Here is a 26,443-nt window from a genome sequence, read left to right as displayed (position 1 = left end):
AGGCCAACATGCCATTTGCCTTCTTCACCTCCTGCTGTACCTGCATGCCAACTTTCAATGACTGATGTAGCATGACACCCAGGTCTCGCAGAGATACATTTCTGAAAAACTGCTAGCAACATTCTTATCTAGCAAATCAGGACATTTAAAAAAAGCTGGCATCAGTAAAAGTGAATAGAGGCTGTTAAATTGACATAAAAACCCAACGGGTTAACTAATATGCTTTGGGAAGGAAACCTGCCATACTTACCTAGCCTATATGTGACTTGAGACCCACACCAATGTGGCTGACTTTAACTGTCCTCTGAAGTAATCTAACAAGACACTCAGTTGTACCAAACTTCTACCAGCAGCTCAAGAAGGAGGCCACTACCACCTTCTCAAGGAATCGGCAATAAATACCAGCCTTGCCAACGATGCCCATATCCCGAGAATCAATATTTATCAATGACTCTGTTGGGCTGAACATAAGCAACTGTGCTTATGAATTTTCTGTTGCTTTATCAGTCACCTGTGTTTCTGACTAGAGCAAGATGTGTCTTGCCTCACAGGTAGTACTCTTGCCTGATTCAGAAGGTTGTGGGATCAAGCCCCACTTCATAGACTTGAGTACATAACTTTGGCCGACACTTCAGTGTAGTGCTGAGGGAGTGCGGCAGTAGCAGAAGTGGTTCGTTTTGGACTAGATATTTAACCTGGTCTCTCAGGTGGACATTAAAAAAAAAATCACATGGCACTCTTTACTGAAGTGCAGGGAAGTCCAGACAGTAACTGCTACCGGGCTATTTGACCTTAGAATGCACCACTGCCAAATCCTAGCCTGTCCTCACTAAGGATTCACACCCATGCAATTTCTTGTGTCAATCACTAAAGAATGATCAGGAATAGGGACCCAAGCTAATTCCCTCCCCCTCTCAACCCAGGGTAAACTGTAGCACTGCCCTGGCTGAGATCAGCTAGTTCAGCAGAGAGCAGAGATTGAACCTGGGAGCCTCATGGTCCACAAAGCTCAATCCATTTATTTACCAATTCATCAGGGGAAGCTATGTGGTTCAATGTTTTATCTCCTTGGCTCCAGTTCCAATTTCAGCTAGCCGCATCCCACTGTCTGAAGTTCCTTGGCACTCATATTTATTTATTTTTTTAATGGAAAAAGTAATGCAATATCACAAAGTTCTCTCTCCGCCGTTGCCTCAAGAAATGTCTCACCATTCAATGTTGCTGCAACACATCACAGACAGATTCATCCTCACATGCTTAAACATATTTTTTTACCCTATCAAGCGTACCCTAACCAGATTTTGATTCAATAAAGATGGGCAAGAATGTGGCACTCGGACAGCTGTGGTCAACCCTCACGAGCTGTCACAAGGGCCAACCCAAGGCACCAAGAATCAATCTTAGAACAGAGGATGTCATTACTATTTGGATTCAAGTCACTTTATTTTAAGTACAGGACTTCGTGTCATTGTGAAACAAATAGTCAGCAAGGTTTCGTTAACCTGACGTCGCATTTAAGATGCGCGCATTACAAGCTTAAGGTTAACTTAAAGATTTATCAAGCTTTATCACGAGACATATAAATGAACAAACACAAAAGTTGAGCAGATGAGGCGCATTGAAAGGAAGCCGCTCCTTTGAACGTTTTAACAAATAAACAACCCAGCTGACACCAACTGAAATCTGAGATCACAAGGCTTCCTTTTGTTTCAGTGGACAAAATATACTTACTGATGAATTATCAGATTCAAATAAATGATCACAATAATAACCGTAATGATCTTGGAGATTGAGACCATCCCAACAATACTGATTGTTACAATAGTTATTGTGGCCTCAAAACAGCCAGAAGTGAAGTTGCTCTCACAGCTTTAGTTTACAGTGTACCTAACGATAACATTTTCAAACAAGATTAAATCAATTTAGCAACGACGCTTAATAATACGAAGGTTGAGATCGTTTGGGCAGCAGATGTTACAGTTTTGTTCCAACAGCTAAGACGTTACCTGCCTCCATTCTCAGCTCTGTCAGTGTCCGCACAGGATCAGAGCCATGCGCCTGCGCGCTACGCGCAACGACCTCTGGTTAATGTAGTTCTCCTGTCCATCTCGCCTTTGTTCCCCTCAGGCCACGGTGGACTACAGCTCCCAGAATGCACCGAGACTGCCAGTGACGTACTACCCGGTGTGAGCTGGCGCCGCCTGAGGCCCCGCCTCCGTTGCTAGGGCTCGAAGTTTAGCAGGGCCGGGAGGCAGCTGATTTCTTCAGTCAACAACAGCCAAGCCTTTCACTCTATTGGCTAATTACAGGTCACTGCTTCTGGAGTAATGGAGCTTTGGAGGAGATTCAACGCACAAATTGATGAAGTGTGTTTTTCTTCAATCTGATTGGTCGCTGGAGATACGCGTGCATTTGAATGACAGGCAAGTGGGTGTAGTAAAGGACTGGTGAATCGGAGCGTCTGTCATCTTGATTGGCAGTTCGGGGGAAGTGGGGGGGCGGGACTTCTGGCCAGGGTTGCTACGAGAATGATTCAGCAGCATGGACGGTGTAGTGTCTAATGTGGAGATCTGCAGCTTGGCTTATACAGGGGACTTTGAGCAGCTCAAGACACAGATCCTGGCAAACAAGAGCCTAGCTACAAAAACTGACCAGGTAAGCACGACCAGTCCACTGTTATATAGCCAAAAGGTAGGGTGAGACAGTTCTTCATAATGTGGATTGCTTTTTGGGGCCCTAAAATTTCACCTGCAGTTCCAGGGGGGAGTGGCATTTCATTGACTTTGGGAGGGAGAATCGTTCCCTGATGGCTCACTGCAGAATGCATGTAGCCCTGAGTTATTATAATACCCATCAGGGTGCTTAGAGTAAGGGAGTGCTTTGTCTTTGACCAGTTGCACCATTTGGTTGGCTTCAGACACTGATGCTTATGGAGGATCTCAGCTTTATTGAAGAGCTGACTCCCTGTTCACTGGATGGCCACACCCTGGGCAGCTATCTTGATTGACAGGCAACACAAGATGAAAGACTCTTGCATAGAGACCTGACCTCCAGTATGTAAGCTTACAGTGATGGATCCAGTGTGAGAATCTTCATCTTGAAAGTTCAACAGCAGTCAAGGTGCTGTACCAAAGCCTTGTCAAGTAACTAGGGTATCAAACCGAACAGTAAACCAAATGGCCTATTTCTGCTCCTATTTCTTATGCTGGAAATATTCAGCAGGTCAGGCAGTATCTGTGGAGAGAGAAGCAGAGTTAATGTTTTGGGTCCATTACCTATTTTCAGTTCTGATGAAAGGTCATTGACCTTAAACAATAACTGTTTTTCTCTCCACAGATGCTAGCATGACCTGCTGAGTATTTCCAGCATTTTCTGTTTTTATTTCAGATTTCCAGCATCTGCAGTATTTTGCTTTTGAACTAGGGTAACAACTCGGCACAAGATGTTAATGGCTATCTGCTGCAGCATAGCTACAGCCATCATTATTTGGCCTTGCTCCTGTAGCCAAGCTGGTGAGGTAGATCTCTGTTCATCGTTCTAAATATAATAATTGCAAACAGGCCCTTGGTTGGGCCAAATTGTGTAACAATGGGACTGGTAGCAATGGACTAGTAGCAAAGCATCAGATATAAATTACATGAGCAAGTGCAGTTGCCAACCTGTACATAGGCAGTCCTGCATGTTCTGTGGCTCTGCTGTTGATTTAGTAGAATTTGGCAATATCTTGGATGTCTTGAGTAGCCCATTTTAGGATTTGACTAATCATCCTGAATAGGGAGGGAGCTAGAAATGGTACATTAAAAATTACACTGCAACTGCTCTGGCCAGCTTGCTGTGGCTTGTGAGCCATATCTGTAATAGTCCAGATAAATGATAAGACAGTTACTTTTCATTGCACCATGGACTGCCTACATCCTAATAATAATAACTTTTATTTATATAGTGCTTTTAATGTAGTAAAATGTCCCAAGGTGCTTCACAACAGTGTTACAGATAAATTTGACACTGAGCCACAGAAGAAATTAAGGCAGATTATCAAAAGTTTGTTTAAAGAGGTAGTTTTTAATGAGTGCCTTAAAGGAGGATAGAGGTGTTTAGGGAGGGGTTTCCAGAACTTAGGGCCCAGGCAACTGAAGGCACGTCCACCGATGATTGAGCAGTTATAAATGAGGGATGTTCAAGAGGCCAGAATTTGAGGAACACAGACATCTTGTGGGATTGTGAGGCTGAAAAAGATTACAGAGATGGGGAGGGGCAAGGCCATGGAGTGATTTGTAAACAAGGATGAGAATTTTGAAATCGAGGTGTTGTTTAACTGGGAGCCAATCTCTGACCTGCAGATAGACTGAACTAGTTACCAGAAAGCTTGTTTGATACAGCATAGCCATTGTTGTCTCCTGGTAAAACCAAACAAACAAAATGATTAGTTTGCTGAGGTAAGTGAATATACATCCTTCTGGAAATGGAAGGCTGCAGAGCTGTATGAGTTTGGTTTTGGATTTTACATCATTTTCAACCTTGTGACCAGATTGGAAAGTCTTCCCAAAGACATCAGCAACTGTCTCCTGTTAACACCAGTCAAGCTGGTGCCTATGGTACAAATCGCTTGACATGGTGAGCACAAAGAGAGATTCTAGGAAGACTTGCATTAAACAACATGCGTGGGCAACATTCTGGACATCCTCACTCAAAGTGCTGGTGGCTATTTCCTGCTATTACTGTAACATACTAATTCCACAATATTCTGTCTTGTAGAATAACCTATCATGAGGCACCTTATCAAAGGCTTTCTGAAAATCCAACTAGACAATGTCTACTGGGATACCCTGATCCGCTAACCTAGTAACTTCAAAAGTTTCTATTAAATTAGTAAGACACAATCTTGTTTTCCAGAACCTGTGTTGAATATCTCTGATGTCTGCGTCTTTATCAAGATGATCATAAAGAGTGTCTCTTATGATTCCTTCAAACATCTTATCAATAACTGATGTCAGACTAATGTGCCTATAGTTCACTCTTTTTGAAACTTAGAACTACACGATAATCCTTCCAATACAAGGAAAATGTCTGAAACTCTAGTGAGCTGTCTGTCTGTCAGCTGTGGCTCAGCGGGCAGTACTCTTGCCTAAGTCAGAGGTTGTGGGTTCAAGTCCAGTGCTGTGCTGAGGAAGTGCTGCACTGTCGGAGATGCCAGCTTTCGATGAGATATTAAAGCAAAGCCCCGTTTGCTCTCTCGGGTGCATGTAAAAGTTTCCATGCCACTATTTCGAAGAAGCGCAGGTGAGTTATCCCTGGTGGCCTGGCCAATATTTAACACAAAAAGCACATTATCTGATCATTATCACATTGCTGTTTGTGGGATCTTGCTGTACGCAATTGGCTGCTGCCTTTCCTACATTATAACAGTGACTACACTTCTTTGGCAGTCTCTTGGAGTCAAGGATGACTTGCATCCACATTAAAAATGAGTTCTCAGATGACTGAAGAATCCGATGCGGGACCTACAGTGTCTGTCACAGGTGGGGCAGACAGTGAACGAGGGGATGTTGGTTGAAGGGATGGGTGGGTGGGTGCTTAGGTTGTCGAGTGCTCTTTTTGCTGTTTGTGCTTGGCCTCCACTTGCTCCTGGCGAAGAGACTCTAGGTGTTCGGCGCCTTCCTGAATGCTTCTCCTCCTCCTCCTTTGAGCGGTGTTGGGCTAGGGATTATCAGGTGTCGGTTGGGCTGTTGCACTTTTTCAAGGAGGCTTTAAGGGTGTCCTTGAAGCGTTTCCTCTGCCCACCTGGGACTTGCTTGCCTTGTCGGCGCTCCGAGTAGAGCGCTTGTTTTGGGGGTCTCGTATTGGGCATGTAGACGATGTGGCCCTTCCATCGGAGCTGATCGAGCGTGGTCAATTCTTTGATGCTGGGGATGTTGGAACGTCCTGAGGTCGTGAAAGGGGCTGTATAAATCCAAGTCTTTTTCTTTTAAAGATATGGGCATGATAGAAACATAGAAACATAGAAAATAGGTGCAGGAGCAGGCCATTCAGCCCTTCTAGCCTGCACCGCCATTCAATGAGTTCATGGCTGAACATGAAACTTCAGTACCCACTTCCTGCTTTCACGCCATACCCCTTGATCCCCCGAGTAGTAAGGACTTCATCTAACTCCCTTTTGAATATATTTAGTGAATTGGCCTCAACTACTTTCTGTGGTAGAGAATTCCACAGGTTCACCACTCTCTGGGTGAAGAAGTTTCTCCTTATCTCGGTCCTAAATGGCTTACCCCTTATCCTTAGACTGTGACCCCTGGTTCTGGACTTCCCCAACATTGGGAACATTCTTCCTGCATCCAACCTGTCCAAACCCGTCAGAATTTTTAACGTTTCTATGAGGTCCCCTCTTGCTCTTCTGAACTCCAGTGAATACAAGCCCAGTTGATCCAGTCTTTCTTGATAGGTCAGTCCCACCATCCCGGGAATCAGTCTGGTGAATCTTCGCTGCACTCCCTCAATAGCAAGAATGTCCTTCCTCAAGTTAGGAGACCAAAACTGTACACAATACTCCAGGTGTGGCCTCACCAAGGCCCTGTATAACTGTAGCAACACCTCCCTGCCCCTGTACTCAAATCCCCTCGCTATGAAGGCCAACATGCCATTTGCTTTCTTAACCGCCTGCTGTACCTGCATGCCAACCTTCAATGACTGATGTACCATGACACCCAGGTCTCGTTGCACCTTCACTTTTCCTAATCTGTCACCATTCAGATAATAGTCTGTCTCTCTGTTTTTACCACCAAAGTGGATAACCTCACATTTATCCACATTATACTTCATCTGCCACGCATTTGCCCACTCACCTAACCTATCCAAGTCACTCTGTAGCCTCATAGCATCCTCCTCGCAGCTCACACTGCCACCCAACTTAGTGTCATCCGCAAATTTGGAGATACTACATTTAATCCCCTTGTCTAAATCATTAATGTACAATGTAAACAGCTGGGGCCCCAGCACAGAACCCTGCGGTACCCCACTAGTCACTGCCTGCCATTCCGAAAAGTACCCATTTACTCCTATTCTTTGCTTCCTGTCTGACAACCAGTTCTCAATCCACGTCAGCACACTACCCCCAATCCCATGTGCTTTAACTTTGCACATTAATCTCCTGTGTGGGACCTTGTCGAAAGCTTTCTGAAAGTCCAAATATACCACATCAACTGGTACTCCTTTGTCCACTTTATTGGAAACATCCTCAAAAAATTCCAGAAGATTTGTCAAGCATGATCTCCCTTTCACAAATCCATGCTGACTTGGACCTATCATGTCACCATTTTCCAAATGCGCTGCTATGACATCCTTAATAATTGATTCCATCATTTTACCCACTACTGAGGTCAGGCTGACCGGTCTATAATTCCCTGCTTTCTCTCTCCCTCCTTTTTTAAAAAGTGGGGTTACATTGGCTACCCTCCACTCGATAGGAACTGATCCAGAGTCAATGGAATGTTGGAAAATGACTGTCAATGCATCCGCTATTTCCAAGGCCACCTCCTTAAGTACTCTGGGATGCAGTCCATCAGGCCCTGGGGATTTATCGGCCTTCAATCCCATCAATTTCCCCAACACAATTTCCCGACTAATAAAGATTTCCCTCAGTTCCTCCTCCTTAATAGACCCTCTGACCACTTTTATATCCGGAAGGTTGTTTGTATCCTCCTTAGTGAATACTGAACCAAAGTACTTGTTCAATTGGTCTGCCATTTCTTTGTTCCCCGTTATGACTTGCCCTGATTTTGACTGCAGGGGACCTACGTTTGTCTTTACTAACCTTTTTCTCTTTACATACCTATAGAAACTTTTGCAATCCGCCTTAATGTTCCCTGCAAGCTTCTTCTCGTACTCCATTTTCCCTGCCCTAATCAAACCCTTTGTCCTCCTCTGCTGAGTTCTAAATTTCTCCCAGTCCCCAGGTTCGCTGCTATTTCTGGCCAATTTGTATGCCATTTCCTTGGCTTTAATACTATCCCTGATTTCCCTAGATAGCCACGGTTGAGCCACCTTCCCTTTTTTATTTTTACGCCAGACAGGAATGTACAATTGTTGTAATTCATCCATGCGGTCTCTAAATGTCTGCCATTGCCCATCCACAGTCAACCCCTTAAGTATCATTAGCCAATCTATCTTAGCCAATTCATGCCTCATACCTTCAAAGTTACCCTTCTTTAAGTTCTGGACCATGGTCTCTGAATTAACTGTTTCATTCTCCATCCTAATGCAGAATTCCACCATATTATGGTCACTCTTCCCCAAGGGGCCTCGCACAATGAGATTGCTAATTAATCCTCTCTCATTACACAACACCCAGTCTAAGATGGCCTCCCCCCTAGTTGGTTCCTCGACATATTGGTCTAGAAAACCATCCCTTATGCATTCCACGAAATCCTCCTCCACCGTATTGCTTCCAGTTTGGCTAGCCCAATCTATGTGCATATTAAAGTCACCCATTATAACTGCTGCACCTTTATTGCATGCACTCCTAATTTCCTGTTTGATGCCCTCCCCAACATCACTACTACTGTTTGGAGGTCTGTACACAACTCCCACTAACGATTTTTGCCCTTTAGTGTTCTGCAGCTCTACCCATATAGATTCCACATCATCCAAGCTAATGTCTTTCCTAACTATTGCATTAATCTCCTCTTTAACCAGCAATGCTACCCCACCTCCTTTTCCTTTTATTCTATCCTTCCTGAATGTTGAATACCCCTGGATGTTGAGTTCCCAGCCCTGATCATCCTGGAGCCACGTCTCCGTAATCCCAATCACATCATATTTGTTAACATCTATTTGCACAGTTAATTCATCCACCTTATTGCGGATACTCCTTGCATTAAGACACAAAGCCTTCAGGCTTGCTTTTTTAACACCCTTTGTCCTTCTAGAATTTTGCTGTACAGTGGCCCTTTTTGTTCTTTGCCTTGGGTTTCTCTGCCCTCCACTTTTCCTCATCTCCTTTCTGTCTTTTGCTTTTGCCTCATTTTTGTCTCCCTCTGTCTCCCTGTATAGGTTCCCATCCCCCTGCAATATTAGTTTAACTCCTCCCCAACAGCACTAGCAAACACTCCCCCTAGGACATTGGTTCCGGACCTGCCCAGGTGCAGACCGTCCGGTTTGTACTGGTCCCACCTCCCCCAGAACCGGTTCCAATGCCCCAAGAATTTGAATCCCTCCCTGCTGCACCACTGCTCAAGCCATGTATTCATCTGCGCTATCCTGCGATTCCTACTCTGACTAGCACGTGGCACTGGTAGCAATCCCGAGATTACTACTTTTGAGGTCCTACTTTTTAATTTAGCTCCTATCTCCTTAAATTCTTTTCGTAGGACCTCATCCCTTTTTTTACCTATGTCGTTGGTACCAATGTGCACCACGACAACTGGCTGTTCTCCCTCCCATTTCAGAATGTCCTGCACCCGCTCCAAGACATCCTTGACCCTTGCACCAGGGAGGCAACATACCATCCTGGAGTCTCGGTTGCGTCCGCAGAAACGCCTATCTATTCCCCTCACCATCGAATCCCCTATCACTATCGCGCTCCCACTCTTTTTCCTGCCCTCCTTTGCAGCAGAGCCACCTACGGTGCCATGAACTTGCAAAGAACACATCCGATCTCTTTTTAATTATCCTGATGCAAAGTAATCATTTAACACTACTGCCATACCTTGGGAGTCCCTGTGGATCTGTCCCAAGGTGTCTTTCAATGGTCTGATATAGTCTTTTTACTCCCAATGTAGCTAAAAAAGCTTTTGCCATTTGCTACAATCTTCTTCTCCATTAATCTCTTGTCTGTTCTGATAATTTCTTTTGCTTCCCATAATTGTGCAAGATATTTGTATCTATTCTTCTGTGAGTTCTTTATATATACCTCATAATCATTAGCAATTGTTATCTTCTTCTTAGGCAGTCCCCCGTGGTCGAGGATGACTTGCTTCCACACTAAAATGAGTTCTAAGGTGACTGATGAAACCAATGCGAGATCTACAGTCTCTGTCACAGGTGGGGCAGATGCCGGTTGGGCGGATGGGTGGTTGAGGTGCTTGATTTGTCGTATGCTCCTGCTTGACTTCCGCGTGCTCCCGGCAAAGAGACTTGAAGTGTTCGGTGTCTTCTCGGATGCTCCTCCACTTTGAACGGTCTTGGGCCAAGGATTCCCAAGAGTCGGTGGGGATGCTGCATTTTTTCAAGGAGGCTTTGAGGGTGTTCTTGAAGCGTTTTCCCTGCCCTCCTGGGACTCGCCTGCCGTGACATAGCTCGGACTAGAGTGCTTGTTTTCGGAGTCTAGCATCGGGCATGTGGACAATGTGGCCCACCCACCGGAGCTGGTTGAGCGTGGTCAATGCTTCGATGCTGGGGATGTTGGCTTGAGAGAACGCTGACTGTGCGCCTATCCTGCCAATGAATTTGCAGGGTTTTGCGGAGGCAGCGATGGTGGTACCTCCAGTGCTTTGAGGTGCCTACGGTACATAGTCCCTGTCTCTGAAGCATATAGGAGGGCGGGTATCACTACTGCTCTGTAGACCATGAGCTTGGTGCCGGGTTTGAGATCCTGGTCTTCGAACATTCTGTTTCTCAGGCGGCCGCAGGCTGCAATGGCACACTGGAGGCGATGTTGGACTTCATCGATGTCTGTCCTTGCTGATAGTAGGCTCCCATGATATGATATGATATGGGAAATGGTCCACATTGTCCAAAGTCTCATCATGGATCTTGATAACTGGGGAGCAGTGCTGTGTGGCGGGGGCAGGTTGGTAGAGGACCTTTTGTCTTACTGATATTTAATGTGAGGCCGAGACTCTCGTACGCTTCAGTGAAGGTGTCAACTATGGTTTGGAGTTCGGACTCCGGATGTACATAAATGCAAGCGTCATCTGCATATTGTAATTCAATGACTGAGGCATCGGAGGTTGAATAATTTCCCGCTTGTCCTGTAGATTAGCTCCTTGTTAAGGTTGAGATGAAGCATTGCAGTGAGGAAGATTGAGAAGAGCGTTGGGGCAATGACACAGCATTGCTTGACCCCAGTCTGCACTTTTATTGGGTCTGTGGTGGATCCGTTGGTAAGAATCACAGCTTGCATGGCATCGTGAAGCAGGTGGAGGATGGTGACGAATTTTTGAGGACAGCTGAATTTGAGAAGGACACTCCATAATCCCTTGTGGTTGACAGATTCGAAGGCCTTGTGGGGGGTCAAAGAATGCCATGTACAGAGTTTGATGCTGCTCCCTACATTTTTCTTGGATTTGTCGTGCAGTGACGATTATGTCCGTTGTGTCCCTTAGTGGGTGAAATCTGGGAGTAGCTCTTCAGCCACTGGGAGGAGACGATCGAGGAGGATACTTGTGGTGATTTTCCCTGCGGCAGACAGGGAAACTCCACTGTAATTACTGTAGTCGGACTTGTTCCCTTTAGTAAATGTTGGTCCCTTAGAAGATGAGAAGGGGGATTTAATAATGGGAAATGTGGAAATGGCTGAGACCTTAAACAATTATTTTGCTTTGGTCTTCACAGTGGAAGACACAAAAACCATGCCAAAAATTGCTGGTCATGGGAATGTGGGAAGGGAGGACCTTGAGACAATCACTATCACTAGGGGGGTAGTGCTAGACAGGCTCATGGGACTCAAGGTAGACAAGTCCCCTGGTCCTGATGAAATGCATCCCAGGGTATTAAAAGAGATGGCGGAAGTTATAGCAGAAGCATTCGTTATAATCTACCAAAATTCTCTGGACTCTGGGGAGGTACCAGTGGATTGGAAAGCAGCTAATGTAACGCCTCTGTTTTAAAAAAAAAAAGGGGCAGACAAAAGGCAGGTAACAATAGGCCGGTTAGTTTAACATCTGTAGTGGGGAAAATGCTTGAAGCTATCATTAAGGAAGAAATAGCGGGACATCTAGATAGGAATAGTGCAATCAAGCAGACACAGCATGGATTCATGAAGGGGAAATCATGTTAAACTAATTTACTGGAATTCTTTGAAGATATAACGAGCATGGTGGATAGAGGTGTACCGATGGATGTGGTGTATTTAGATTTCCAAAAGGCATTCGATAAGGTGCCACACAAAAGGTTACTGCAGAAGATAAAGGTACGTGGAGTCAGAGGAAATGTATTAGCATGGATTGAGAATTGTCTGGCTAACAGAAAGCAGAGAGTCAGGATAAATGGGTCCTTTTCGGGTTGGAAATCGGTGGTTAGTGGTGTGCCACAGGGATTGGTGCTGGGACCACAACTGTTTGCAATATACATAGATGACCTGGAAGAGGGGATAGAGTGTAGTGTAACAAAATTTGCAGATGACACAAAGATTAGTGGGAAAGTGGGTTGTGTAGAGGACACAGAGAGGCTGCAAAGAGATTTAGATTGGTTAAGCGAATGGGCTAAGGTTTGGCAGATGGAATACAATGTCGGAAAATGTGAGGTCATCCACCTTGGGGGGGGGGGGGGGAAAAACAGTAAAAGGGAATATTATTTGAATGGGGAGAAATTACAACATGCTGCGGTGCAGAGGGATCTGGGGGTCCTTGTGCATGAAACTCTTTTTTGGAGTTTATCTGAAAACATAAAACATTAATCGGTGCCACCCGACCTGGATGACACACCAGACATTTACAAGGCCCTTTTTTCCTTTTTTGTGGTTTTTTTTTGGGCACTAAAATCACTTTTTTTTCCCCCAGTGCCCCCTATAAAAGGGGAGGGGGACACTAAAAGCACCGGCAATTAAAACAGTGCATGAATCCCAAAAAGTTAGTTTGCAGGTGCAGCAGGTAATCAGAAAGGCGAATGGAATGTTGGCCTTCATTGCGAGAGGGATGGAGTACAAAAGCAAGGAGGTCCTGCTGCAACTGTACAGGGTATTGGTGAGGCCGCACCTGGAATACTGCGTGCAGTTTTGGTCACCTTACTTAAGGAAGGATATACTGGCTTTGGAAGGGGGTACAGAGACGATTCACTAGGCTGATTCCGGAGATGAGGGGGTTACCTTATGATGATAGATTGAGTAGACTGGGTCTTTACTCGTTGGAGTTCAGAACGGTGATCTTATAGAAACATTTAAAATAATGAAAGGGATAGACAAGATAGAGGCAGAGAGGTTGTTTCCACCGGTCGGGGAGACTAGAACTAGGGGGCACAGCCTCAAAATACGGGGAGCCAATTTAAAACCGAGTTGAGAAGGAATTTCTTTTCCCAGAGGGTTGTGAATCTGTGGAATTCTCTGCCCAAGGAAGCAATTGAGGCTAGCTCATTGAATGTATTCAAGTCACAGATAGATAGATTTTTAACCAATAAGGGAATTGGGGGTTACGGGGAGCTGAGTCCACGACCAGATCAGCCATGATCTTGTTGAATGGCGGAGCAGGCTCGAGGGGCTAGATGGCCTACTCCTGTTCCTAATTCTTATGTTCTTATGTTCTTTCTTGAAGATGGTCGCGATTACGGCGTCTCTCAGATCCCCTGGCATGCTCTCCTCCTTCCAGATCAGAGAGATGAGGTAATGGATTCGCGCCAAAAGTACTTCTCCGCCATGCTTCAGTAATTTGGCGGAGATTCCATTTACCCGAGGCCTTGTTGTTTTTCAGTTGTGGGATAGCCTTTTCAACCTCATGCCGGGCTGGGATTGTGCCGAGGTGGTGACGGGTTGCATGCTGTGGGATGGAGTCAAGGACACTCGGGTCAAAGACAGAGTCTTGGTTGAGAAGATCCTCAAAGTGCTCCTTCTAGCAGGCACTGACTGTCTCTCTGTCCTTGATGAGCATCTCTCTGTTTTTGGCTTTCAGTAGAATAGGACCTTGAGTGCTTGGGCCATAGATGGACTTGACTGCACTAAAAACATAGAAAATAGGTGCAGGAGTAGGCCATTTTGAGCCTGCACCACCATTCAATATGATCATGGCTGATCATTCAACCTCAGTACCCCACTCCTGCCTTCTCTCCATACCCCCTGATCCCTTTAGCCATAAGTGCCACATCTAACTCCCTTTTGAATATGTCCAACGGACTAGACTCAACAACTTTCTGTGGCAGAGAGTTCCACAGGTTCACAACTCTCTGGGTGAAAATGTTTCTCCTCATCTTGGTCCTAAATGGCTTATACCTTATCCTTAGACTGTGTCCCCTGGTTCTGGACTTCCCCAACATCGGGAACATTCTTCCTGCATCTAACTTGTCCAGTCCCATCAGAATTTTATACGTTTCGATGAGATCCCCTCTCATTCTTCTAAACTCCAGTGAGTATAAGCCGAGCCAATCCAGTCTTTCCACATATGTCAGTCCTGCCATCCCGGGAATCAGCCTGGTGAACCTTTGCTGCACTCCCTCAATAGCAAGCACGTACTTCCTCCGATTAGGAGACCAAAACTGCACACAATACTCAAGGTGTGGTCTCACCAAGGCCCTGTACAACTGCAGCAAGACCTCCCTGCTCCTATGCTCCCATCCCCTCGCTATGAAGGCCAGCATGCCATTTGCTTTCTTTACTGCCTGCTGTACCTTCATGCCTACCTTCAATGACAGATGTACCATGACACCCAGGTCTCATTGCACCTCCCCTTTTACTAATCTGTCACCATTCAGATGATGATCTGCCTTCCTGTTTTTGCCACCAAAGTGGATAACCTCACATTTATCCACATTATACTGCATCTGCCATGCATTTGCCCATTCACCTAACCTGTCCCAGTCCCCCTGCAGCCTCTTGGCATCCTCCTCGCAGCCCGCACTGCCACCCAGCTTAGTGTCATCTGCAAACTTGGAGATATTACATTCAATTCCTTCATCTAAATCATTAATGTATATTGTAAATAGCTGGGGTCCCAGCACTGAACCCTGCGGCACCCCTGCCATTCTGAAAAGGACCCGTTTATTCCCACTCTTTGCTTCCTCTCTGCCAACCATTTCTCTATCCACGTCAATACATTACCCCCAATACCATGTGCCTTCATTTTGCACACTAATCTCTTGTGTGGGATCTTGTCAAAAACCTTTTGAAAGTCCAAATAGACCACATCTACTGGTTCTCCCTTATCCACTCTACTAGTTACATCCTCAAAAAATTCCAGAAGATTTGTCAAGCATGATTTCCCTTTCATAAATCCATGATGACTTGGACCGATCCTGTCACTGCTTTCCAAATGCGCTGCTATTACATCTTTAATAATTGATTCCAACATTTTCCCCACTACTGATGTCAGGCTGACCGGTCTATAATTCCCTGTTTTTTCTCTCCCTCCTTTTTTAAAAAGTGGGGTTACATTAGCTACCCTCCAATCCATAAGAACTATCCAGAGTCCATGGAATGTTGGAAAATGACCACCAATGCATCTACTATTTCTAGGGCCATTTCCTTAAGTACTCTGGGATGCAGACTATCAGACCCTGGGGATTTATTGGCCTTCAGTCCCTTCAATTTCCCTAACACCATTTCCTGACTAATAAGGATTTCCCTTAGTTCCCCCTTCTCTCTAGACCCTCGGTCCCCTAGTATTTTCGTGATTGTCGGCTAGATGCTGGATCTTCTGTGCTTTTTCGACCCACCATTTGTTCTTTAGGTCACAAGTTTTTCATTGGACCCCGGTCTTCAGTGGTCTGCAGATCTGCTTTCTTTCATTTGACTTGTGGAATTGTTTCCAATTCAGAAATGCCTTGTGTTTGCAGTTTATTAGCTCCTGGATCTCCTGGTTGTTCTCATCGAACCAGTCTTGATGTTTTCTGGTAAAGTAACCAAAAGTCTCTTCGCAGGTGCTAATTATGGTGGACATGAGAGCAGACCCTCTGTGGGGACACTCTGTGGCTCCGGTTCGTCGGGTTGTCTGAGGCGTCGGCTGAGTAGGGCTCTCTTTGCAGAGTCTTTTGAGTGCTGCAGCGTTGATCTTTTTGTGGCAGCATTTTTGTTGCCCCTGCCGTTTTTAGGCTACATTGATGGAGATATCAGAGCGGATTAGCCGGTGGTCAGTCCAGCCATCGTCCGCTCCTGTCATGGCGCGAGTGATGCAGACGCCGTTGTGGTCCCTCACTCGGACGATGCCGTTGTCTAGCAGGTGCCAGTGCTTGGAGCGAGGGTGTTGCCAGGAGGCCTTGTACTTTTATTCCTGACGAAACGAGGAGGAGGATGTCATTGGAGTTGGTTTTCCCTACGCCTTCCCTGCCAATCACTCCTCTCGATAGGTCTGTGTCCTTTCTAACTCTGGCATTAAAGGTGAGTGTCTGTGTGTGTGCTAGATCCATGCAGCAGAGCCTGGTTTCCAATCGTCTTGGATCCCCTTGCCATTGGACCAAGACCTTGCTCTTCAAGTTCGTGTGGTAGCTGCTGTGTTAAGGCCACCCCACGTTAAAAGAATTCACGCACATCATTTTAAAATGAAGTTTGGGATCTGGAACATCAGGACCCTCATGGACAACCCCAACAGCAATTGTTAAGACGAGGAAATCACTGACTTCTCACTACAACTTTTTTTTTTTTCAAACATTGTTTAACCGCAGTAACCATAGGCAGTGCTGCACCCACCAGTGAAGCAACAGTGGCAGGCACCTCATAGAATCATAGAATGGTTACAGCACAGCAGGAGGCCATTCGGCCCGTCGAGCCTGTGTCTGCTCTCTGCAAGAGCACTTCTGCTAGTCACACTCCCCGCCCTTTCCCCTTAGCCCTGCAAATCTTTTTCCTTCAGGTACTTATTTGAAAGCCACAGTTGAATCTGCATCCACCACCCTTTCAGGCAGTGCATTCCAGATCCTAACCACTCGCTGCGTTTATAAAAAAAAAACCCTCGTGTCACCTTTAGTTCTTCTGCCAATCACCTTAAATTTATGTCCTCTGGTTCTTGACCCTTCTGCCAATGGGAACAGTTTCTCTCTGTCTAGATTCCTCATGATTTTGAGCACCTCTATCAAATCTCCTCTCAACCTTCCCTGCTCTAAGGAGACCAACCCCAGCTTCTCCAGTCTATCCACGTAACTGAAGTCCCTCATCCCTGGAACCATTCTTGTAAACATTTTCTGCACCCTCTCTAAGGCCTTCACATCCTTCCTAAAGTGGGGTACCCAAAATTGGACACAGTACTCCAGTTGAGGCTGAACCAGTGTTTTATAAAGGTTCATCATAACTTCCTTGCTTTTGAACTCTCAGCCTATATTTATGAAGCCCAGGATCCCATATGCTTTTTTAACCGCTTTTTCAACCTGCCCTGTCATCTTCAATGATTTGTGCACATATACCCTCCGATTGCTCTCTTCATGCACCCCTTTAGGATTGTACCCTTTAGTTTATATATCCTCTCCTCGTTTTTCCTACCAAAATGCATCACTTCACACTTTTCTGCGTTAAATTTCATTTGCCACGTGTCCGTGCATTCCATCAGCCTGTCTGTGTCTCTCACTATCCTCCTCATTGTTCACTATACTTCCAAGTTTTGTGTCATCTGCAAATTTTGAAATTGTTCCCTGTACGTCCAAATCATTAATATAGATCAAGAAAAGCAGCGGTCCTAGCACCGACCCCTGAGGAACACCACTGTATACCTTCCTCCAGTCTGAAAAACAACCATTCACTGTTTCCTGCCACTTAGCCAATTTCGTTTCCATGCTGTCATTGTCCCTTTTATTCCATGAGCATCAACTTTTATGGCAAGCCTATTATGTGGCACTTTATCAGACACCTTTTGGAAATCTATGTACACCACATCAACTGCATTGCCCTCATCGACCCTCTCTGTTACCTCTCTGATCAAAAAACTCAATCAAGTTGGTTAAACACGATTTGCCTTTTACAAATCCGTGCTGGCTTTCCTTAATTAATCCATACTTGTCCAAGTGACGATTTTGTCCCTGATTATCATTCTAAAAACTTCCCCGCCATCGAGGTTAAACTGACTGGGCTGTAGTTGCTGGGTTTATGCTTGCACCCTTTTTTTTGAACAATTATGTAAATTTGCATTTCTCCACTCCTGGCACCAACCCCGTATCTAAAGAGAATTGGAAGATTATGCCGAGTACCTCTGCAATATTCACCTTTACCTCCCTCATCGACCTACAATGCTTCCCATCCCCTGGTGATTTATGTACTTTAAGTACAGCCAGCCATTCTAGTACCTCCTCCTTATCAATTTTTATCCCATCCAATATCTCAACTACCTCCTCTCTCAATATTTTTTTTAACAATAATGGTACTCCTGATGTCTTGGTAACATTACTGCTGTAATAAGTAAGCCTTCAGCCATGTGGCGTGTCAAAGTAAAGCTTTTTTCCCCCAAAATAAACGGTTGGCCTAGTGTGCATAGTCCCTTGCTGCTGCTGTTGATTGCTGCAAGGCTTGAGTTGTCAGCCGTGGCTCAATGGCAGCACTCTTGCTTCTGAGTCGGTAGGTTGTGGGTTCAAATCAGAGATTTAAGCACATAATATCTCGGCTGATGGTCCAGTGCAGTACCGAGGTGAATGCTGCACTGTCGGTGGTGCCATATTTCGGATGAGACTTTAAACCGAGGCCCCATCTTCCCTCTCTGGTTTGATGTAAAATATCCCATGACATTATTTTTGAAGACAGAGAAAGACTTGCATTTATATAACACTTTTCGCAACATCAGGTCGTCCCAAAGCGCTTTACAGCCAATTAAGTACTTTTGAAGTGTACTGATGTAATGTAGGAAATGCAGCAGCCAACTTGAGCACAGCAAGCTCCCACAAATAGCCATGTGATAATGACCAGATAATCTGTTTTTAGATGTTGTATGAGGGATAAATATTGTCCAGGACACCTGAGATAACTCCCATGATCTTCTTCAAAATAGCTTTTACATCCACCTGAGAAACCGAGGCCTTGTCTGCTTCAACGTCTCATCTGAAAGAACATAAGAACATAAGAACATAAGAATTAGGAACAGGAGTAGGCCATCCAGCCCCTCGAGCCTGCTCCGCCATTCAGTAAGATCATGGCTGATCTGGTCGTTGTTTCAGCTCCAATTACCCGCGCTCTCCCCGTAACCCTTAATTCCCTTATTGGTTAAAAATCTATCTATCTTTGACTTGAAAACATTCAATGAGCTAGCCTCAACTGCTTCCTTGGGCAGAGAATTCCACAGATTCACAACCCTCTGGGAGAAGAAATTCTTTCTCAACTCGGTTTTAAATTGGCTCCTTCGTATTTTGAGGCTGTGCCCCCTAGTTCTAGTCTCCCCTACCAATGGAAACAACTTCTCTGCCTCTATCTTGTCTATCCCTTTCATGATTTTAAATGTTTCTATAAGATCACCCCTCATCCTTCTGAACTCCAAGAAGTAAAGACCCAGTCTACTCAATCTATCATCATAAGGTAACCCCTTCATTTCTGGAATCAGCCTAGTGAATCGTCTCTGTACCTCTTCCAAAGCTAGTATATCCTTCCTTAAGTAAGGTGACCAAAACTGCATGCAGTACTCCAGGTGCGGCCTCACCAATACCTTATACAGTTGCAGCAAGACCTCCCTGCTTTTGTACTCCATCCCTCTCGCAATGAAGGCCAACATTCCATTTGCCTTCCTGATTACCTGCTGCACCTGCAAACTAACCTTTTGGGATTCATGCACAAGGATCCAAAAAGAGTTTCATGCACAAGGACCCTCAGGTCCCTCTGCACCACAGCATGTTGTAATTTCTCCCCATTCAAATAATATTCCCTTTTACTGTTTTTTTTCCCCAAGGTGGATGACCTCACACTTTCCGACATTGTATTCCATCTGCCAAACCTTAGCCCATTCGCTTAACCTATCCAAATCTCCTTGCAGCCTCTGAGTCCTCTACACAACCCGTTTTCCCACTAATCTTAGTGTCATCTGCAAATTTTGTTGCACTACACTCTGTCCCCTCTTCTAGGTCATCTATGTATATTGTAAACAGTTGTGGTCCCAGCACTGATCCCTGTGGCACACCACCAACCACTGATTTCCAACCGGAAAAGGACCCATTTATCCCGACTCTCTGCTTTCTGTTCGCCAGCCAATTCTCTATCCATGCTAATACATTTCCTCTGACTCCGCGTACCTTTATCTTCTGCAGTAACCTTTTGTGTGACACCATATCGAATGCCTTTTGGAAATCTAAATATACCACATCCATCGGTATACCTCTATCCACCATGCTCGTTATATCCTCAAAGAATTCCAGTAAGTTAGTTAAACATGATTTCTCTTTCATGAATCCATGCTGCGTCTGCTTGATTGCACTATTCCTATCTAGATGTCCCGCTATTTCTTCCTTAATGATAGTTTCAAGCATTTTCCCCACTACAGATGTTAAACTAACCGGCCTATAGTTACCTGCCTTTTGCCTGCCCCCTTTTTTAAACAGAGGCGTTACATTAGCTGTTTTCCAATCCGCTGGTTTACGGTAAGTCTGTGAGGGTTATTTATGTGGTTTCAACATGTGAAATGAATAATTTGAAATTATCTTTCTCTCTTTCTGTCCCGTTTGCTCAGGATAACAGGACAGCATTACATTGGTCATGCTCAGCCGGACACAAGGACATCGTAGACTTTCTGCTAAGTCTCGGAGTACCAGTAGATCCTAAAGATGACGTGAGTAGAGTTGGTTAATTCTTGTTCAAACTATCTCCTTATTGTTCACTGCTGCAGTCCATTTTAAAATTCTCATCCTCGTGTTCAAATCCTTCCATAGCCTTGCCCCCATTTTATCTATAACCGCCTCGCGTCCTAAAACCCTCCAAGTACACAGCGTTCCTTCAACTCTGACCTCTTATCTATCCCCCACTTCCTTCACCCCGCCATGCCTTCTGTCTGGGCCCTGAGCTCTGTAATTCCGCTCCTTATCCGCCTCTCCTCCGTTGAGACTCTCCTTAAAACTTTCCTCTTTGACCAAGCTTTTTGTCACCTTTCCGTGTCAATTTTATGTCTGATAACACTCCTGCATTTTACTATGTTAAAGGTGCAACATAAATGCACATTGTTATGTAGGGCTATGTTTTTATGGGTGCGTGGTCGCCATAAAAATCAGTGGGATCCTGTCAAATTCCAAACTGTTTCCTAAAGTTAATGTAAAATTGTACAAAATTCACGGGGCCCGAATTTGGTGGACTGCCCAATTCTCGGCAGTCTCGTGGTGGTCAGTCAATCTTCACCGCCCGGTAACCCTGGGGCGGAGTGCTGGCAACGTTGCTCCGGCTGGTCCTAAGCCGGTGTGTCAGCAGAGTGCGACGGATGGTCTGAACCCGGCAGCGCAGGGTAAGTTGCCTGGGGTTCTGCGCATACGGGCTCTTCTATCAACCTCCGCCGCCCCCCCCCCCCCCCCCCCAAGAAGAGCAGTCCGGAGGCCAGAGACTGCCGACGTCGGATCACACGTAAGTGTCTCCAGGTACGTTTAGATTTTTAATTGTTTTGTGCGGTGTTTTTGATTTATTTATAACACTCATTTATTTGTTTTTCTGTGTTTACTTACCGCTGACATACCATCGGCATAAAACCAATTTTTTTCAGACGGTGTGTAGCTCCAGTGGTATGTCAGCAGTATACTACCGATGCTGGACTTTTGGGCGGTCTGTAGGGTGCTCCGTGTGGGCGGATAGTATGCATACCGCCCGGCGGTATGTTGCTGATGAATTTCCCGATGGGCAGTATGTAGGTATTTTTTGATCAATTTCACAATTTTCAGCGGTATGTCCACTAATTTTGGCCCCATGGATTCTGCATCCCTTGAAAGACATGCAGCTCCATGTATGGGGGAAGATTTTAATCTGAGCAGTATGTGTAACAAAATGGTAAACCTATTCATTGTAAATGGGCTTATGATTTAATCATACATAACCAGCAGACAATAGTTTCCCGACATTGTATTGCGGGTTGATAAAAACAATAACAAATAGCTATTTAAAAACTGTAGATTCTCTTACAATTGAATGTCCTCCTTGTACAGAACAAAGGTATTGCAGCTTATGTGGGGAGGGGAGGAAAGGAGCTATATTAATATGGATTGGTAACTGATCTTGGATTGATGCTGTCAAAGGGACCGTGCACCAAAAACATTTATTGGATGGGACATTAGTTATCAGTCTCTCCTACTGTAGCATATCATTATTTCCTAAATCACATTTAGGAGCATTAGTTATTTTTTAGATGAATCTCGCACAAATCAAATTAGGATTTATAGTGTTGAAAAATTGAAGATTTCTCTGTCTTCGGCACCACATTGTGGAGTTGAGCACTCCTAGGACTATTGAGATGTAGCATAAAGCTCCCTCTGCCATGTAGCATGAATGTCCTTGAATTTCAACCACTGAAGTGCAACGTCACTCCTCCAGGAGCAGATTCTGTTTCCCAATCCAACTATTTTAGTGACTTCTCGGTGAGCTTGCAATGTGACAATTTGTGCCAACGACTCGCATTTGAAAAAAGTGCCCTATTTAAAAACAAGATCCTGGCAGTATTTCGATTGCACCAGGGAAGTCCTTTCCAGGTGGTTCTTTACTCACGGGAATGGTCCTAAGTGAAATACATTTTGGCCAGTCTAAACTAATTTCTTGAACCATAACACAAAAGTGTCCAAGTATGGAGAAAGAATTACCTAGGTTGTCATCTACACTCATACCATAAGAGGGTGCTCAGGAGAATTAAATCACATTGTTGGGGCCGATTTTAAAGAGAAGTCTTGATCTTGTATCCAACTGTAATATCTGGTCTGAGAATGTCCACTACTGGGACTCAGCTTTAAAAATCTGGCCCTAAACAGTGCAAATGTTCAATGCTATGTAATATTTTAACACAATAACCTGTAGCACATTTAGAATTCTAAAAAGGAAAAACTGCAGATGTTGGAAAGCTGAAATAAAAACAGAATGTTGGAAATTTACAGGGCAGCAGTTGTAAACAGAAAAGATTGGTTACCATTGTGATCTGTGCTGATGAGTGGGTGTACACCTGCCTTTTTTTTTTGACAGCTGCTGCCTGACTTGTGTATTTCCAACATTTTCTGTTTCTTGAATTTGTTCAAGCCCTTAAACTGGTGTGCTGACAGTTTGCTGTTTTTTTTTATATAGGTCGACTGGACTCCCCTGCACATTGCTGCATCAGCAGGTCGAGAGGAAATCGTGAAGGTGCTGATTGGTAAAGGAGCGCAGGTCAATGCTGTCAATCAGAATGGTTGCTCACCGCTGCACTATGCTGCCTCTCGAAACCGATATGAGGTATTGGACTAACATTTAAACACGAGTCCATTTCTCTTTAGTCAATATCCTGTTTTTATTGCTGTTCACTTCCCCAGCCCTCCTGAGGTGGTTATTCAAATTGGGTCGTGGTTCCACAAACACCCACAGCTCTCTGATACTCACTTGTGATTTGAGGTTTAAGGTATTTTTATCAGCCTTTCTTCTCCCTTTCAACCATTTTGCTGCATTCTGTGTAAGTAGATCTCATCTCCTCTACATTGCACAAACTGCAGCCGCTTGGATGTCAGTCCCTGTAAAGATCATGTAGCCTTGTGAATCATAGATTCTAGTTTGCCAGTGCTCCCTGCACCTTTACCTCACTTTTAGACATCCCAAAAGACATAAATATCAACATGACCCACTCTAGTTTATTGTAGGTCCAAGTTGAGTTACTAGGTTTTATTTACAGTATTTTTAATAAGTAAAACTACATGCAGGACACCACAGCTGTATACAATGGCAATTAAACTTATTTGGAAGATGCACTTGCTCCTTCGCTTGTAATCAGTTAATAGTTTTTTCTCACTCCGGTGCACACTTTAGTACAGTTCCTGGGGATGTTCATTATTGTGTTTCTCTTCCTTATTTGGTGTCATTCTAGCAGTTCTCAAACCCAGGACTTGCATATGCTATTTTCTCCTTGATTCGCCCAGAGGCCAGCATGGGCATAACAATGTAGATTTGCAATGTTTCGTTGCTCATCTATCTTTCTGACAGTGTCTGTCCAAAAATGAAATTGTGCACAGAATGGAAGATAATCACATCTCTGACATGGTTTTCCAGGATCGATTCGCATGTCAAACTAGCCTGAAGTTCAGAACAACAAACATTTACAGCAGTCCATATAAACCTAACGCCTGTTTTGAAGGTCCAAGATTAAAATCTGCCTTCGTTTGTAAATTATACAAAAGGTAAGATATAGACAACTTGACTTCCTCCCAGCAACAGCAACAACTTTTACTTGTATAGTGTCTTTAATGCAGTAAAATGTCCCAAGGTACTTCACAGGAGTGTCATAAAACAAAATTTAACACCAAGTCGCATAAGGGGAAATTAAGGCAAATGAGAGAGAGGTTTTAAGGACTGTCTTAAAGGAGGTTTAGGGAGGAAATTCCGGAGCTTGGGGCCTAGGGCAGCTGAAGGGACAGCCACCAATGGTTGAGCGATTTAAAATCAGGATGCTCAAAAGGCCAGAATTAAAGGTGCACCGATATCTCTGGGCGGGTGGGGGTGGGATTGTGGAGCTGGAGACACTGACGACGTTGACTGAGATGGGGAAGGGCAAGGCCATGGAGGGATTTGTAAACCAGGATGATCATTTTTAAATTGTGGCGTTGCTTAACCAGGAGCCAATGTAGGCCAGCGAGCAGCCAGGAGTGCATCGGAATAGTCCAAGTCTAGAGGTAACAAAGGCAGAGATGAGGATTTAAGCAGCGGATGAGCTGAGGCAGGGGTGGAGACGGGCAATGTTAGAGGTAGAAATAGGCGGTTTTAGTTATGCCGAGGATATGTATGCCGGAAGCTCATTTCAGGGTCAAATATAGTTGCGAACAGTCTGGTTCGTCCTCAGACAGATGCTATGGAGAGGGATGAAGTTTGTGGCGGGGACCGAAGACGATGGCTTCTGTCTTCCCAATATTTAATTGGAGGAAATTTCTGCTCATCCAGTATTGGATGTCGGACAAACAGTCTGACAATTTTACACACAGTGGAGGGATTTAGAGACTTGGACTATTCCGATGCACTCCTGGCTGCTCGCTGACCTACATTGGCTCCTGGTTAAGCAACGCCTCAATTTAAAAATTCTCATTCTGGTTTACAAATCCTCCCCATGACCTCACCTGCCCTCCTATCTCTGTAATCTCCTTCACCCCTCCCCCCGCCCCCCCCCCCCAATCTCTATAATCTCCTTGACCCCCCCCCCCCCCGCCGAGATGTCTGCGCTCCTCGAATTCTGCCCTCTTGAGCTGGGTGTCGTCAGCGTACATGTGGAAACTGAAGCTGTGTTTTCGGATGATGTCGCCGAGGGGTGGCATGTAGATGAGAAATACAAGGGGGCCCCAAGAATAGATCTTTGGGGGATACCAGAGGTAATAATGCGGGAATGGGAAGAGAAGCCATTGCAGGTGATTTTCTGGCTACGATTTGATAGATAAGAATGGAACCAGACCGTACAGTCCCATCCAACTGGATGATAGTGGAGAGGCTTTGGAGGAGTGGTCCGCCGTGTCAAAGGTTGCAGATAGGTTGAGCAAGATGAGGAGGGATAGTTCATCTCCCATCTAAATTTATACTGTGACCTAACCACTGAACCGTTCCTTTCTGCCAGAGGCAGACTTGAATCATAGAATGGTTACAGCACGGAAGAAGGCCATTCGACCCATCGAGCCCGTGCTGACTTTCCGCTTGTCCAACTCCGTTTTTTCCCCATAGCCCTACAATTTTTTTCCTTCAGATACTTATCCAACTTCCTTTTGAAAGCTACGATTGAATCTGCCTCCACCATCCTTTCAGGCAGTGCATTCCAGATCCTAACCACTCGCTGTGTTTTTAAAAAAAAAAAGTTTTTTATTGCGTTACCTTTTGATTCTTTTGCCAATCACCTTAAATCTGTGTCCTCTGGTTCGCGACCCTTCTGCCAATGGGAACAGTTTCTCTCTCTCTACTCTGTCCAGACCCCTCATGATTTTGAGCACCTCTATCAAATCTCCCCTCAACCTTCTCTGCTCCAAGGAGAACAACCCCAGCTTCTCTAGTCTATCCACGTAACTGAAGTCCCTCATTCCCGGAATCATTCTCTTAAATCTCTTCTGCACCTCCTCTAAGGCCTTCACATCCTTCCTAAAGTGCGGTGCCCAGAATTGGACACACTACTCCAGTTTGGACCGAACCAGTGTTTTATACAGGTATGTAAGCCAAATTGGTGTATCAGTGGGCTAAATAAGTCATAACGTGCATTGCAGCTAAGCCTGAACCTGTCCTCACCAGGCATCTGCCTGGGTACTTTCCAACAGGAGTCATTGGATCACAAACAAATGAGGGACCCTATCTACATTTCTATTTTGTCTCTGGGAGTCTTCATTCTCAATATCAATTGGGAGGAGTGAGGCGCAGAGCCAGAAAAGCCTGACACATTAAATTTCCAGTCTCGCACTCATAAACATTTTTAGAAGTTTTAGGCATTGGTGAATGCTGGTAACTAGCCTGCTTCGCTACTGAGTGTCT

At 44.9% G+C, this 26,443-nt stretch overlaps 2 protein-coding genes across 3 annotated transcripts in view; one reads left to right on the top strand and one right to left on the bottom strand.

The window, feature by feature from the left end:
- Positions 1-2,119, bottom strand: part of atg4a (autophagy related 4A, cysteine peptidase) — a 60,938-nt gene extending 58,819 nt beyond the window's left edge. Inside the window, exon 1 of one of the 2 annotated variants that reach the window (XM_070882789.1) lies at positions 2,007-2,119. In XM_070882789.1, coding sequence (XP_070738890.1) covers positions 2,007-2,016 — 10 coding nt within the window. In that variant the 5' untranslated portion in view covers positions 2,017-2,119. Of the gene's footprint in view, positions 1-1,731; positions 1,754-2,006 lie in introns of those variants that run through there. The other variant, XM_070882790.1, reaches the window with a different exon arrangement.
- A 382-nt stretch (positions 2,120-2,501) lies between these two features.
- The window catches only part of psmd10 (proteasome 26S subunit, non-ATPase 10), a 44,994-nt gene continuing 21,052 nt past the window's right edge, over positions 2,502-26,443 (top strand). The window contains exons 1-3 of the mRNA XM_070882791.1: positions 2,502-2,655; positions 20,481-20,579; positions 23,051-23,197. Of these exons, the coding sequence (XP_070738892.1) occupies positions 2,542-2,655; positions 20,481-20,579; positions 23,051-23,197 (360 nt within the window). The 5' untranslated portion in view covers positions 2,502-2,541. The remainder of the gene's footprint in view (positions 2,656-20,480; positions 20,580-23,050; positions 23,198-26,443) is intronic.

Source organism: Pristiophorus japonicus, chromosome 6 (genome assembly GCF_044704955.1).
Source record: "Pristiophorus japonicus isolate sPriJap1 chromosome 6, sPriJap1.hap1, whole genome shotgun sequence".
NCBI lineage: Eukaryota > Metazoa > Chordata > Chondrichthyes > Pristiophoridae > Pristiophorus > Pristiophorus japonicus.
The sequence above is the reverse complement of the archived record's forward strand: the minus strand, read 5'-3'. Positions and strand labels throughout refer to the sequence as shown.